At 43.7% G+C, this 13,322-nt stretch overlaps 1 protein-coding gene across 1 annotated transcript in view; it reads right to left on the reverse strand.

Annotated features, from left to right (window-relative positions):
- The window catches only part of HDAC3 (histone deacetylase 3), an 82,679-nt gene that overhangs the window by 66,419 nt on the left and 2,938 nt on the right, over window positions 1–13,322 (reverse strand). Inside the window, 2 exon segments of the mRNA XM_077474170.1 lie at window positions 3,427–3,569; window positions 10,557–10,639. Coding sequence (XP_077330296.1) covers window positions 3,427–3,569; window positions 10,557–10,639 — 226 coding nt within the window.

Genomic DNA, 13,322 nt, shown 5'->3' on the forward strand with positions numbered 1-13,322 from the left:
CTAAACCTATACGGTTTAGGAGATATTCACCCGAAGACAGCCACCGCTGTCTACGGCGCATGCGCCGTAGACAGCGGTGTGCAGGCGCACTGGGCAAGCCGCGAGTGTCGGCTCCCGTGTGCATGCGCGGGAGTGACGTCATCGCTGCTCCGGCGAATCACAGCGCCGGAGCAGCGAGACCCACCAAGAAGATGGACGCTCGGAACTACAGGGGACAGCGGTGACTTCGCTGGCTCCTGTGTCAGGTAAGTGACACATAATGGACTACTATGCGATGCATAGTAGTCCATTATGCTTTACCTTTGCAGGGAGACAAAGAGGAAGTAAACCCATCAGGGTTTACTTCCTCTTTAAATAAACGCTCTTAGATGCTAAATCTAAAACGCGGTTAAACGCCGGTTTCAAGCTGTCAGAAAAAATAAGAAAAAATAAAAACACGTTCAGAAGAAGTTGCCTGAGTTGATTGGAGGGTTCACCTTCCCCTTATTTTAAAGACACAGGCTGGTGGGGCGTGACAGCCTGTGAATGGCAGAAATACACCCACACCATGTTATTGCCAAAAAATAAAAAGATTTGATTCCAAATATATATTTCTATGACAATATAAAACAGTTTATTGATATTAATTATTTTTACTCTGTATTCCAAAGACTGATTTTTTTTTTTTTTTACTTGTGTCCAGCAGTAGAGGACTAGAAGCTCCTACAGTGTAATGCAAACGCATGTATTTTTACTTTATGTGGTGTGAACGGAGTTCATCAAAAACATTACCTTGTCTTTGCATTGGGACCACACTGGACAAAGGCACTCAGCAAAAATGGTGTGAAAGGCCCTAAACCAGGGGTAGGCAACCTCGGCCCTCCAGCTGTGGTGAAACTAAATGTCCCATGAGACATTGCAAGACCCTGACAATCACAGGCATGACTTCTAGAGCCAGAGGTATGATGGGATTTGCAGTTTCACCACAGCTGGAGGGCCAAGGTTGTCTATCCCTGCCCTAAACCTTTTATGACCAGATGTCAATAACTCTTATCTGTAAAAGTAAATAAAAAAAAGTCTAACAGTGATTACCTAATTTAGGAACTATTCTTCTTAGTCCCCAATTGTCAATGCAGATCCCAGATGTCACTGACAGCTAGGATTGAAAACCAGTAGCCACACACAGTGTTGGCTGCTGGTTCTCAAAGGAGAGGACATATACTAACTTATCCCATATAAGGGGGCACTGGGACTGGTAAGTGTAGGGATGAGCTTCGAGTTCGAGTCGAACTCATGTTCGCTGAACAGACGAAAAGGCAATGTTCGAGTCGAACAGTGAACAATTTGGGCTGTTCGCAGCAAATTCGAAAAGCCGCAACACCCTATACAAGTCTATGGGAGAAATCTAAAATGCTAATTTTAAAGGCTAATATGCAAGTTACTGTCCTAAAAAGTGGGACCTGGGTCCTGCCCCAGGGGACATGGATCAATGCAAAAAAAAAGTTTTAAAAACGGCCGTTTTTTCAGGAGCAGCGATTTTAATAATTATTAAAGTGAAACAATAAAAGTGTAATATTCCTTTAAATTTCGTACCTGGGGGGTGTCTATAGTATGCCTGTGAAGGGGCGCATGTTTCCCGTGCTTAGAACTGTCCCTGCACAAAGTGTCATTTCGTGAGGAAAAAAAAAAGTCTTTTAAAATCACTTTCCATTGTCGGCTCCCGTAATACAGAGAACACTCAATGAGTTTTCTCTGTATTAGCCGACAATTCATTCATTGATAAAAAACACCTGCGTTACATCAGAGGGGGGCGGGGTCACCCATACGTCCCTGGGGAACCCCATGGCTTCCCTCATTAGCGTCAGAGGGGGCCGGGTCAGATGACGGGTGGCCCCGCCCTCCTAATATAAGAAACGTCAGCGCTGGGATCCCCACAGTAGAGACAGAAGACGGATGCATGGACAGTGCTGGACTGTGAGATCCCCCCCGTCGTTGGATCAGATAAGCCATCGCTGGACCCCGGAGAGATGATCATCCTTTGCTGGATAGCAAGAGTGGATTACCACCGCCGGAATCTTTTTTTTTTTTTTTTTTAATAAAGGAATTTTTCAAAAGTGCGTTTGTCTTATTTAACCATTTTGACACTTTCTTTGTGAAATGGTAGGGGTACTTTTGTACCCCCTTACCATTTCAAACAGGGGGGGCCGGGATCTGGGGGTCCCCTTGTTAAAAGGGGGCTTCCAGATTCTGATAAGCCCCCCCGCCCGCAGACCCCCACAACCACCGGCCAGGGTTGTGGGGATGAGGCCCTTGTCCAGATCAACATGGGGACATGGTGCTTTGAGGGGTGGAGGGGGGGGCGCTCTCTCGTCCCCCCTCTTTTCCTGCGGCCTGCCAGGTTGCGTGCTCGGATAAAGGGTCTGGTAATTGAATTTAGGGGAACCCCCACGCTTTTTTTAAAAAAATTTTATCAATGAATGAATTGTCGTCTAATACAGAGAACACTCATTGAGTGTTCTCTGTATTACGGGAGCAGACAATGGAAAGTGATTTTAAAAAGACTTTTTTTCCTTGCGAAATTACACTTTGTGCAGGGACAGTTCTAAGCATGGGAAACATGCGCCCCTTCACAGGCATACTGTAGACACCCCCCAGGTACGAAATTTAAAAGGAATATTACACTTTTGTTTCACTTTAATCATTATTAAAATCACTGCTCCTGAAAAAACGTCCGTTTTTAAAACTTTTTTTTGCATTGATCCATGTCCCCTGGGGCAGGACCCAGGTCCCCAAACACTTTTTAGAACAGTAACTTGCATATTAACCTTTAAAATTAGCACTTTAGATTGTGAACATTCGAGTCCCATAGACTTTAATAGGGTTCTAAAGTTCACACAAAGTTTAGGTCTGTTCGGCTCATCCTTAGGTAAGTGTATACTAAAACAGAAATTACTACATTTGAACTTAAGGCAAGCAGCTAAAAAAACAACAGCAGTAATAAAATTAAACCAAATAACAAATAAGACAGTGTGTGTGTGTGTATGTATATATATATATATATATATATATATATATATATATATACACACACACACACACATATATATATATATATACACATATATACACATACACTGTCTTATTTTCCAAAGAGTTTTAATTGTATACTGTCAACCTTGTAATTCTGACGCACCTGCCAGATACTGGATCTCTGCTGACCCATAGTTCAGACAACTTTCTTTATTCATTCGCAGAGAGGGAGCTTGCAAAGCACATAATCACATGACAGGAGACAATAGCCTCCCCACCCTAATACAGCATAAAGCTTAGAGGATCTGGTTATAGTAAAATATATAAACCTCAGATTTTAGGCAAGTCAAGAGGAACTTCGGACTCCTACTGTAAGATGCTAATTAACCCTTCCTTCCAAAATCTGTATTTACTTACCAGTCATCACCAACATTGAATGCGTTAAGACTTTTCGTGAAGCCTTGCATGTTGTTGGGGCTCACTCTTTGCAGGAAATCAATGTAGTCTTCAGAGTGAAAGCGGCACATGTCATGCTGTGAAGCTTGATACGGTTTAAAGACCTGCAAGACAATTTATACAGAGCAATCATAATAACTGTACAATCTGCAGGAAGGAAAAGTGGTTGCCCATATCTAGTCTTGTGTTTACAGGAGAAGTATAGTCAAAGCTTTTATGGCTGTATCTCTCCTATGGATCACAGGAGTGCAGTTCATTGTGCACCCCTGTGACCCATTTTCAGCAGTCAGCGGGCAGCCTCTGAAAAGATCACAACCATATGGTTGTAATCCACCCAAATGCCTGGACCAGCAGCTGGCTCAGGCTCAGCATGCTACTGAGAGCCTGTTCCCTCCACAGCCCGGTGCTACAGTGAGCGCTGGAGGGGCAGAGAGCCAGTGCAGTCTGAAAACCGAGAACAGATCGATCAGCGGGGATCGCTCAGTGAATGTGTATGTAATAAAATTATATATACATTTTTTTATTCCATGTTTACCGGAAGGTTGTGCCGGAAGTGACATTGCGGGTCACTGGGTCGGCAAAAATGTCCAGTGTGGAGGGGGGAGGAGGCAGGACAGAAGCTGGCGCCTGAAGCCACGAATGGAGCGCTGCACACACGCCATGAAGGAGTCGGCTTCTGCAGCGGTGGACACAGGCACAGGCACGAGCAAGGCTCAGCAGTTCCCTGCCACACCTCAGTTGTAGGAGAGAACCTCCGGCCCCAGCTGGAACACATAAAACACATACGTTAGTCACTGCATAGTATATCAAAAACCAATAGGGCGGGTTGTTGCTTTCCTGAAAAACTTTGGGAAAACAAGTTACCGGTAAGTCTAACTTGGATTTTTCCCAAGGAGTCTTTCAGGACAGCACCTGAGAAGATAACAGACTATCCCCTTAGGGTGGGACAACAGCTTGCAAGACCTTCCTGCGAAACGTATGATTGCTGGCAGATGTGAGGTCCAGCCTATAATGTCACACAAACGTGCCGAAATTTGACCACGTTGCCGCCTTGCAAATCTGCTCAGGGGTGCTTGCCCAAGCGAGCCGCAAGTGCTCTGATCGAGTGTGCACAAATTCCCGCTGGTGGAGACAAATCTGAATATGCTTCTGCAATGGATAATTTCAGCCATCTGGCTAAAGAAACTTTAGAAGCCTGGCAACCTTTTCTGTTGCCCGAAAAAAGAACAAATAAATAATGAATCTGTAAAAAGTCCCTTGTCTTTTTTTAAATAACACAAAGTCCTTTTAATATCCAACATGTGGAAAAGTTTCCTTCTCCCCCATTGGGTTTGCACAGAAGGTTGGAAGTACAATGTCTTGAGCATGATTATGCATTGAGGCTAACTTAGTTAAGAACTTTGAGTCTGTCCTTAGTAGAATTATATCCGGAAATATAGTTAAGGTTCCTTAAATGACAGAGCGTTTAGCTCACTGATGCTGCGTGCAGAAACCATGGCAATCAGAAACAGTCTTGAAGATGAGATACCTGAGAGGTGCTTCTTTCAAAGGCTCAAAAGGACTCTTTGTTAAGGATTGCAGGGATACTGATAGATCCCATTTAGGGAAACGGTTAAGTGGTGCTGGTCTAGATCTTGTTAGAGCTTTAAAAAATCTGATTGCCAGTGGATCCAAGGCCATAGACTTTTATAAGAACACTGCTATCGCAGCAACCTGAACTTTCAGGGTACTGATCGCTAGTCCCTTATCTGGTCCATCCTGTAAAAAAACCTCCAGAATGGAAACAAGGCTCCTTGGGTCTTGGGCAGATGAATCACACCATATATTATAAAAACTTTCAAGACTTGTTACCTTTTTTCTACTTGATATTATTGTTGCAATCAGCCGGATAGAAAACCCCTTGCTTTTTAGGAGTTGCTCCTTAGATACCAGGCTGTGAGAGCCAGACTGGCCACCTCTGGGCGATTTACCGGGTCTTTTATTAGTAGATGCCAACAAGGTTTGATCGCCATTCCCAGAACGGTTGAAAACCAGGCCCTCTTTGGCCAAAAGGGTGTGATTAGGATGACTAGTATCATTTCCCTTTGAATTTTCCTCAATATTAACGGAATCAACTGGAATGGTGGGAAAGCGTAGCAAAGATGAAATTTCCATGGATACACCAATGCGTCTGTCCTTAGAGACCCGTCGCGATTGCTTAGGGAAAAGAACTGAGGAACTTGAGCATTCCCCTTTGAGGCAAATAGGTCTACCTCTGGTTGTCCCCACCTTCCGGCAATCATACCTCTGAGTTCAGAGACCATTCTGCTTCTTGAATGGGATTCCTGCTCAGGAAAGCCGCCATTCTGTTCAGGGTCACCTTTAGGTGGATTGCCGACAGAGAAAGCAAGTGTTCTTCTGCCTACCAAAGATTTCCATAGCTAGTACTTGCAAGGACCTGCTTCTTGTGCCCCCCTGTCTATTTAGATAAGCCACCACCGTGGCATTGTCTGTTAGTACCTGGACATGATGTAAACAAAGATCCTTAGTAAATGCTACTAGAGATAAAGCGATCGCTTTTAGCTCTCCAGTTCCAGAACCTTGTTGCCTCCCTTTTGGACAAATTTCCCTGAGCAAAGTCCTTTCCTAGGAGGGCCCCCAAACCCCAAGAGCTGGCATCGGTTGTCAGTCTTTCGGCTGGAAAAGCCCACACTAAACCTTTTGATAGGAGCTCCCGACTCCTCCACCACCATAGTGACCTCTGCACCCAAGTTGGAATCTTCACCTCCGTGTCTAGGGATCCCAAGCTGTGATCCCATGACCTCAGGAGAAAAGCATGCAGACACCTGAAATGCAGTGTTGTCCACTGAACAGCCAGCATTGTTGTCAGTACTCCTAAAGCCGACATAACCGGCCTTATCGTTATCTGCTGGTTGGTCTGCAGTACTGACAGTGTAGTGAATCTTGTCCTTATTCTCTGGGCGGCTTGTTTGGGAGAAAGATATTTTTTTTTTTAAATACAGAATTGATTAGATAACCCAGAAAATGTATCTCTTGAGACGGATTTAGGGAAGATTTCTGAAGGTTTAGAATTCATCCCAGAGACTCCAAATCTTCTCGAGGGGGCAAAAAAATAACAGATAGTTTAAATAGGGAATTACTGTGATTCCCTGAAGATGAAGCGGAGCTAAAGCTTCTGCCTTCACCTTGGTGAAAATTCAGGGTGAGGGTAACAGACCGAACGGTAAGGCCCTGAACTGTAGATTATGGATCACGCCTTACCGCCAACCTGAGATACTTCTGGGAGTGGGGCGAGACCGGGATATGCAAATATGCATCCTTTAAACCTATTGACACTGTGAAGTAACATGGAGTCAGCAGATTTCTGACTGAAAAGATTGAGTACATCTTGAACCTTCTGTATTTCATGGATTTGTTCAGAGGCTTTATAATTTTCCTGTTGATTTTCTTACCAAGAAGACATGAGAATAAAACCCCTCATTGGTACCAGCCACTGGAAGGAGGGCTGCATTCCGCGGGCGGCGCTGTCCATCTCATCGGGATGGCTGCGGGGGGAGCGGTCAAGAGGCGGGCGTGCCTGGAGCCCTGTGGTTCTTTTGGTGGCACTTGGATCACTACACCCTGCTGTATTAGTTCCTCTTAAGAGGACTTCATGGCCAGGACTTTTACTGGATCCCTTGGGGTATTCATCACCAAAAACCTTTTTTGGGGGATTTCGGTAAATTCCACTGCATAGCCCTGCAAGAGTGGTCAGAATAAACCGATTTGACGTTATCACTGACCACTGCAGAAGGAACGTTTGCAGCCATCCGTCCACCCGCAGGGTCAAGTCATTGGGGTTTTTCGGCTTGTGTAGGAGGACAGAAAAGGATTCCGCCCCTACCTATGTGTAGACCAATTTTTTCTTCTCCCCTGAAACTTGCTGTACTGCTTCTGAGCTTTTTGAGGTAGAAAAAGACGTTTTGGGGGTTGCCAATTCTTTTTCACCAGGAAGGACCTTTTTTTGTCGGCAGCCCTGTCTAGAATACTATCTAGATCAGGGCCAAAAAGAAGGTCACCCAAAAAAGGAATCCCACAAAGTTTACTTTTTGACTCTGTCACCTGGCCAAGTCTTCAGCCATAAAGCCCTTTTAAGGGCTTCAGCCGAAGAACCTGCTACATAAGCAACTGCAGACAACAGGGTAGAAAAAGAATCAAAAATCTCGTTTGGGTGAATCTGCCACTATATGAGGCTTTAGCTGGTTAATCCAGTATTCCAGATTTCTGGCTACACATGTTGTGACCATTGCTGGCTTTAAATTGCTCATGACTGATTGCCACAATCTTTTTAGCAAAAGATCCATATGTTTATCCATTAGATCCTTTAGAACCCCCATGTCTTCAAAAGACAGGTCGGTGGATCTTGAGATCTGGGAGAAGGCAGCATCCAAGCTGGGCAACTTGTTCCAAACTTTCAAAAGGAAAAAGTCTCCTGTGGGCTTTGGAGAAAAAAGGTTTTACTCCGAATCCTGCCATTCCTTTTTAATGGTGTCAGAAATGACTGAATGGACCGGAAATGTCCAACCCTTAGGTTCGCTTAAACCCGCATACATTCGGTCATGAAGAGATAATTCCTTCTGGCTAGCAGCTGGATTATCGGTCTGAATCGTGGCATATAGTTCCTTCTTTACAGAGGCAACCAGGTCATCACAAACAGAAGCCGATTCCTCCTTAACTAAAGAAATGATGCAAGTACTGCATAGGGCTTTCTTCCAATTTTCTCCCATTTTGGTCCTGCAAAAAGGACATGTCTTTTTGCCTGGGTCAGAACTCTTGGCCTGAGTGTTCCACTGTGCCAGAGAAGCTATTATCTCAGTGCTGTAAAGCAGAGGGACCCTAGTGAGACACAGTTTCCGCATAAAAGGACCACCATACAGGTGCACTAGGAAGAATCAGTAAAAAGACAGGCCCCTTGCCACTGGGGGGGGGGGGAGAGAGAGAGAGAGCACGCACAGGTAAAGGAATAGGCAGACTTAAACCGATGCCTCCTACCCGAGCCTTGCTGATGCCTGTCCCCATTGCTGCAGACGCCGACTGCTCAATGGCAGGTGTGCTGCGCTCAATTTGTGGCTTTACCATGCTGCTTCCAGACTCCCATAGTGCCACTGGAAATAGGCGCCATCTTCTGACCTGCCTCCTCCCCCCTGCTCCATGCCGGAAATTACGTTTTCGCCGACCCAGTGACCCGCTCTGTCACTTCCAGAGGGAGGACAGAGGGTCTTTAAAAAGAAAAAATAGAGAGGAGCTCATTCTGTCAGGAGCACCTAAGACAGGGATTGACAAATTTGCTTGGAATCTAGGAGCCAGCTAAAAAAGTTAGGAGCCGGTCCGTGACGGCGATCTGGACCTGTCCCTGGCCTGACATGGAGACAAGTGAGGGGAAGATGCGCCCCACACCTGTCTCCAAGTCGTTGCCCATAGCTCTTAGAGGGACATTTTATTTTTTTCAAAGGACGATTTTTTTTTAAATTGCATTTTAGTGTAAATATGAGATGTGAGGTCTCTCTGACCCCGGATCTCATATATAAGAGGACCTGTCATGCTTTTTTCTATTACAAGGGATTTTTATATTCCTTGTAATAGGAATAAAAGTGACACACATTTTTTTTTTTAAAAGAACAGTGAAAAAAATCCAAATAAAAAGTTAAAATAAGAAAAAAAATTTTTTTTAAATGCGCCCTGTCCCGCCAAGCTTGCGTGCAGAAACGAACACATATATGAAAGCAATGTTCAAACCACACATGTGAGGTATCGCTGCGATCGGAAGAGTAAGAGCAATAATTCTAGCCCTAGACCTTCTCTGTAACTCAAAACGTGCAACCTGTACAATTTTTTAAACGTCGCCTATGGAGATTTTAAAGGGTAAAAGTTTGTCGCCATTCCATGAGCGGGCGTAATTTTGAAGCATGACATGTTGGGTATCGATTTACTCGGCGTAACATTATCTTTCACAATATAAAAAAAAATTGGGCTAACTTTACTGTTGTCTTATTTTTTTAAATAAATTATTTTTCCCCCCAAAAAAGTGCACTTGTAAGTCCGCTGTGCAAATACGGTGTGACAGACATTATTGCAACGACCACCATTTTACTCTCTAGGGTGTTATATAAAAAAAATATATATATTTTTTTTATTATATATATATATATATATATATATTTATATTTAGGGGTTCTAAGTAAAGGGAAGGAGATAGCTGCATTAGCATTGCTGGTTGTAATTCCAACGGCCACCACAAGAGGGCGCCAGATTCCAGAAGGAACCATAGGATCACAGAAGGCATCAAAGCCGAGGGCTCAATTACCGGCCGCCGGCGGCGCGGCCCGACGCGATCGCGCCGGGGTTGTCCACGGAGAAAGGATACCCCCGGCTGTGCTGCCCCAGGCGCTAGGTCGCTAATTCTAGTCGCAAATGCGACCTGGCGCCTGGGTTTTGTCAAGCCCTGACCTAAGAGATACTGACTCACCTTCTAAAAGTGGTTCCCTCCAGGCTGGAGGAAACACAAAAACTGAAGTGTGGTAAGGAAGTGCCTCCCTTTAAAGATCTGGAGGAAGAAGGTGTTTCCTGTGGTCCGGTGGGAGGAGTCACTATCTCTCAGGTGCTGTCCTGAAAGATGCCTTGAGAAAGTGTCCTTTTTATCCTCCTGAGATCACAAGAACTGCCTGGAAGGCAATGGCTACATCACTTGTAGTTCCTATTATGTCATGTGTGTTGTAAAAGAAAGCTTTGTGATTCTACTACAGGTTCTGCAAGGGCCCATTCCTACCAGCTGTATTTGGACTGCATTGGGCGGCTATTCCAACTCTCACCACAAGACAAGGCAAAATGCCTTGATTCCTACCTGGTCAGTTGACAATAACGTGGTGCGGAGATGTGTACTAGAAATCTGGTTCTGTAACTTGCTATTCCAACAGATAAAAACAGAATAAAAAAAAAAAAAATAAAAAAAAAAAAAACAGAATCTAATACAGTTAGATTTGTATATTTTTCATTAGTTCAATTACATACATATATTACACAGAGGTGGTACAGCTATGAAATTTGACACTTACAATCATCTTTTTATACAGCCCATAGTGGAGAACCAAACTGTGTGTGAGAGCCAGACGGTGTGGTTTCATGGGATGACCAGTTCCTGAAAAAGTTGACAAATGTTATTTTTGCATAAGGTTTCTCTAAAAACATCACATAATAAAATTTCTCTATTAGGGCTCATTCACACAGATGTTAAAATGCCGCGTACAATGTGTAGTTTTGTACGCTTTTGTACACAGCAGTGTACAAATCTTTGGGCCCATTTAGACAGCAATGTCCGGCAGCATATTGTAGTGCTTTCGTCAGCAGTGTAAAAAACAGAATAAACCGGAGCTATGTCTGGGGCTGTATTTCACGCCTTCTGCATGTAATGATTTTTGCAAACATTTACATATCTAACATCCACAGCATGAACCTTATTGGCTGCCACCGCTGCACAGGACTGACATGTACAATATGTAATCAGCAGCACCTGTGCCACCGAATATACACCATTGATATTTACCGGCTGGCCCTGAATGAGCCATTCATGCGGCGGGTGCACTTGCGCAGAATGACCAGCCCTGTGTCATTCATGAATTACTTGCAAGGTCATTGTTGACATGTTGGCTCTAAGCAGCAGTAGCAGCAAATACAATTCAATTACACTGTACTTATGTAAATGTTGCACAAACATTGTGTGTGTACAGCATACTGACAAGTTTTATGCGGGATTTTGCTGCAAAGGTTACTTTCATAAAGGAGAATGAATGAGTCCTAATACAGTAGTAAAATGAGCAGCGCACAGCATACTTTTTCATTTCACTTAGACTGGATTCACACCTATGCAGTAGTAATAAGTGATCTACTTGCATTTTGATGGGCACCCAATTCAGTACTTATGAGCCCTCAACACGTCAACGCACCCAACCTTTTAAACCACCACCATACAGAAATATGAATACACATGAGCTGTAAATGTGCTGTGTAAGCCAAAAAGGGACAGCTCATTTTTTTTAGCGTGTTGAACCCTGTCAAGGATGTAAAGGAAACGAATGGGATTTAAAATCACACGCAAACACACACACGCACACACACACACAGGGTTATTATTTTGTTTTAACCAAAGTGAAGTCCACATGCAAGCAGCAGCCACCTCTGTAAGCAAGCCCCGGTGAGTGGGGCAAAATATGTCAAGGGAGAGTGGCTGGAGTGGCGCTGGCTGAAGCCGCACTCAACTTCATACTAATATGCACTGGGTTGGTGAGCGACACCTTTCCTTCTCTTTCATAAGCCACATTATTCTGCCACACTCGTACGTTTAACAGATATATTGTGATCATGCACAACCTGACAGAAAAAGCAGACACTCTGCTTTGCAGCACTGAGATAATAGCTTCTCTGGCACAGTGGAACGCTCAGCAAAAACATTGCTTTGCCACTCAACTGATGTAGGATGCACCATTTATAGTTTTGCCTCTTTGGTACAGTTAGCATAATGCAAGCATTCAAAAACAAAGGTTTTTTTTTTTTTAATAGAAAAATGGAATACACCATTAAAGTCATTCCTGGTCACTATTTGAATATGTGGGCCGTTTCTGAATTAGGCACATTAAGTCACAGGGGTCAATTTACTAACGGCTACCACATGAAGTAATTGTGTATTTTTTGGAAATAGTGGATGCAATAACAAAAGAGCCAAAGTAAAATATAAAAATTTGCATAAATATCACAATTGTGGTAAATATGAGAGTTAAAGAGGAAGTAAACTGTACACCGTTTGGGGATTTTTACAGTGGCATCACTGGTGCATGTACTCTAAAGGAATGGCCACCCGTGCTGTTTCTTCAGAATAGTGTGCTTTGACTGCCGGCTCATGCGTGAGAGTGACGTCATTGTGGCTCCGGCCAGCCATCAGGTATAGATGGACGCCATCTTCAGCGATGACATTGCATCACTGGAGTGCTTCGTTTTGAGGTAAGTTACTAGCACATTATGCCTTTGCCTTGCAGGCAAGGAATTTTTTTTTTTAAATTCAGTGGTTTACAACAGCTTTAAATACCACAAAAAGAATTGGGATAATATATATATATATATATATATATATATATATAAAACAAAAAAAATAAAATAAAAAAAAAATAAAAAAAAAAGCATTTGCTATTTATCTCATGGTACAGGCAGTACATATTTTAGGACTGTGCAAAATAACAATGGGGGAACCTTGCAACGGCAAGAGGGTGAAAAGTATACAATATATCAGAGTGGCAATGTTATGCCCTTAGCCTAGGATAACATCTTTGCAGTTCTGCGTGCCGCATTTGCACCGTCATGGCAGCCCATTCAATTTTACTTGCAGGAATAAAAGGTTCCTGAGATATAAAGTGTGCAGCCTCCACATAACTGAATCAGATGTACTACTGGTGCTCAGACACAGGTTGCTGAAGCCTTGACAGCATCAAATCCACACAAAAAAGTCAGCAACATGGTACTTGATAGTAATGCTGGGTATACACGGGCCAAAATCAGCCGGTATAGTAGAAACCAACCAACATTCAGCTGGAGTACAGCTCTCTGTCAAATGGGCTTGCTGGAAAACCAGCATTTAATCGGCATCCAATCAGCGTGTGCAGCCAGTGGCTGCAAGTGCTGATGGGTGTGTTCTGGCGGGGGAGTGGCCCCCCTGTCAGGAAACAATAGCACAGCAGGGCAGATCGTTGTACTAACATCGCTTGTGTTTGTTCCTAAAAAGGTCTTACTCATGACAAACACACACATAAACAAAATACATTTAGAGCCCTTTC

Source organism: Lithobates pipiens, unplaced genomic scaffold, assembly GCF_037356315.1.
Source record: "Lithobates pipiens isolate NorthernLeopardFrog02 unplaced genomic scaffold, aLitPip1_a1.2 Scaffold_8, whole genome shotgun sequence".
Classification (NCBI taxonomy): domain Eukaryota; kingdom Metazoa; phylum Chordata; class Amphibia; order Anura; family Ranidae; genus Lithobates; species Lithobates pipiens.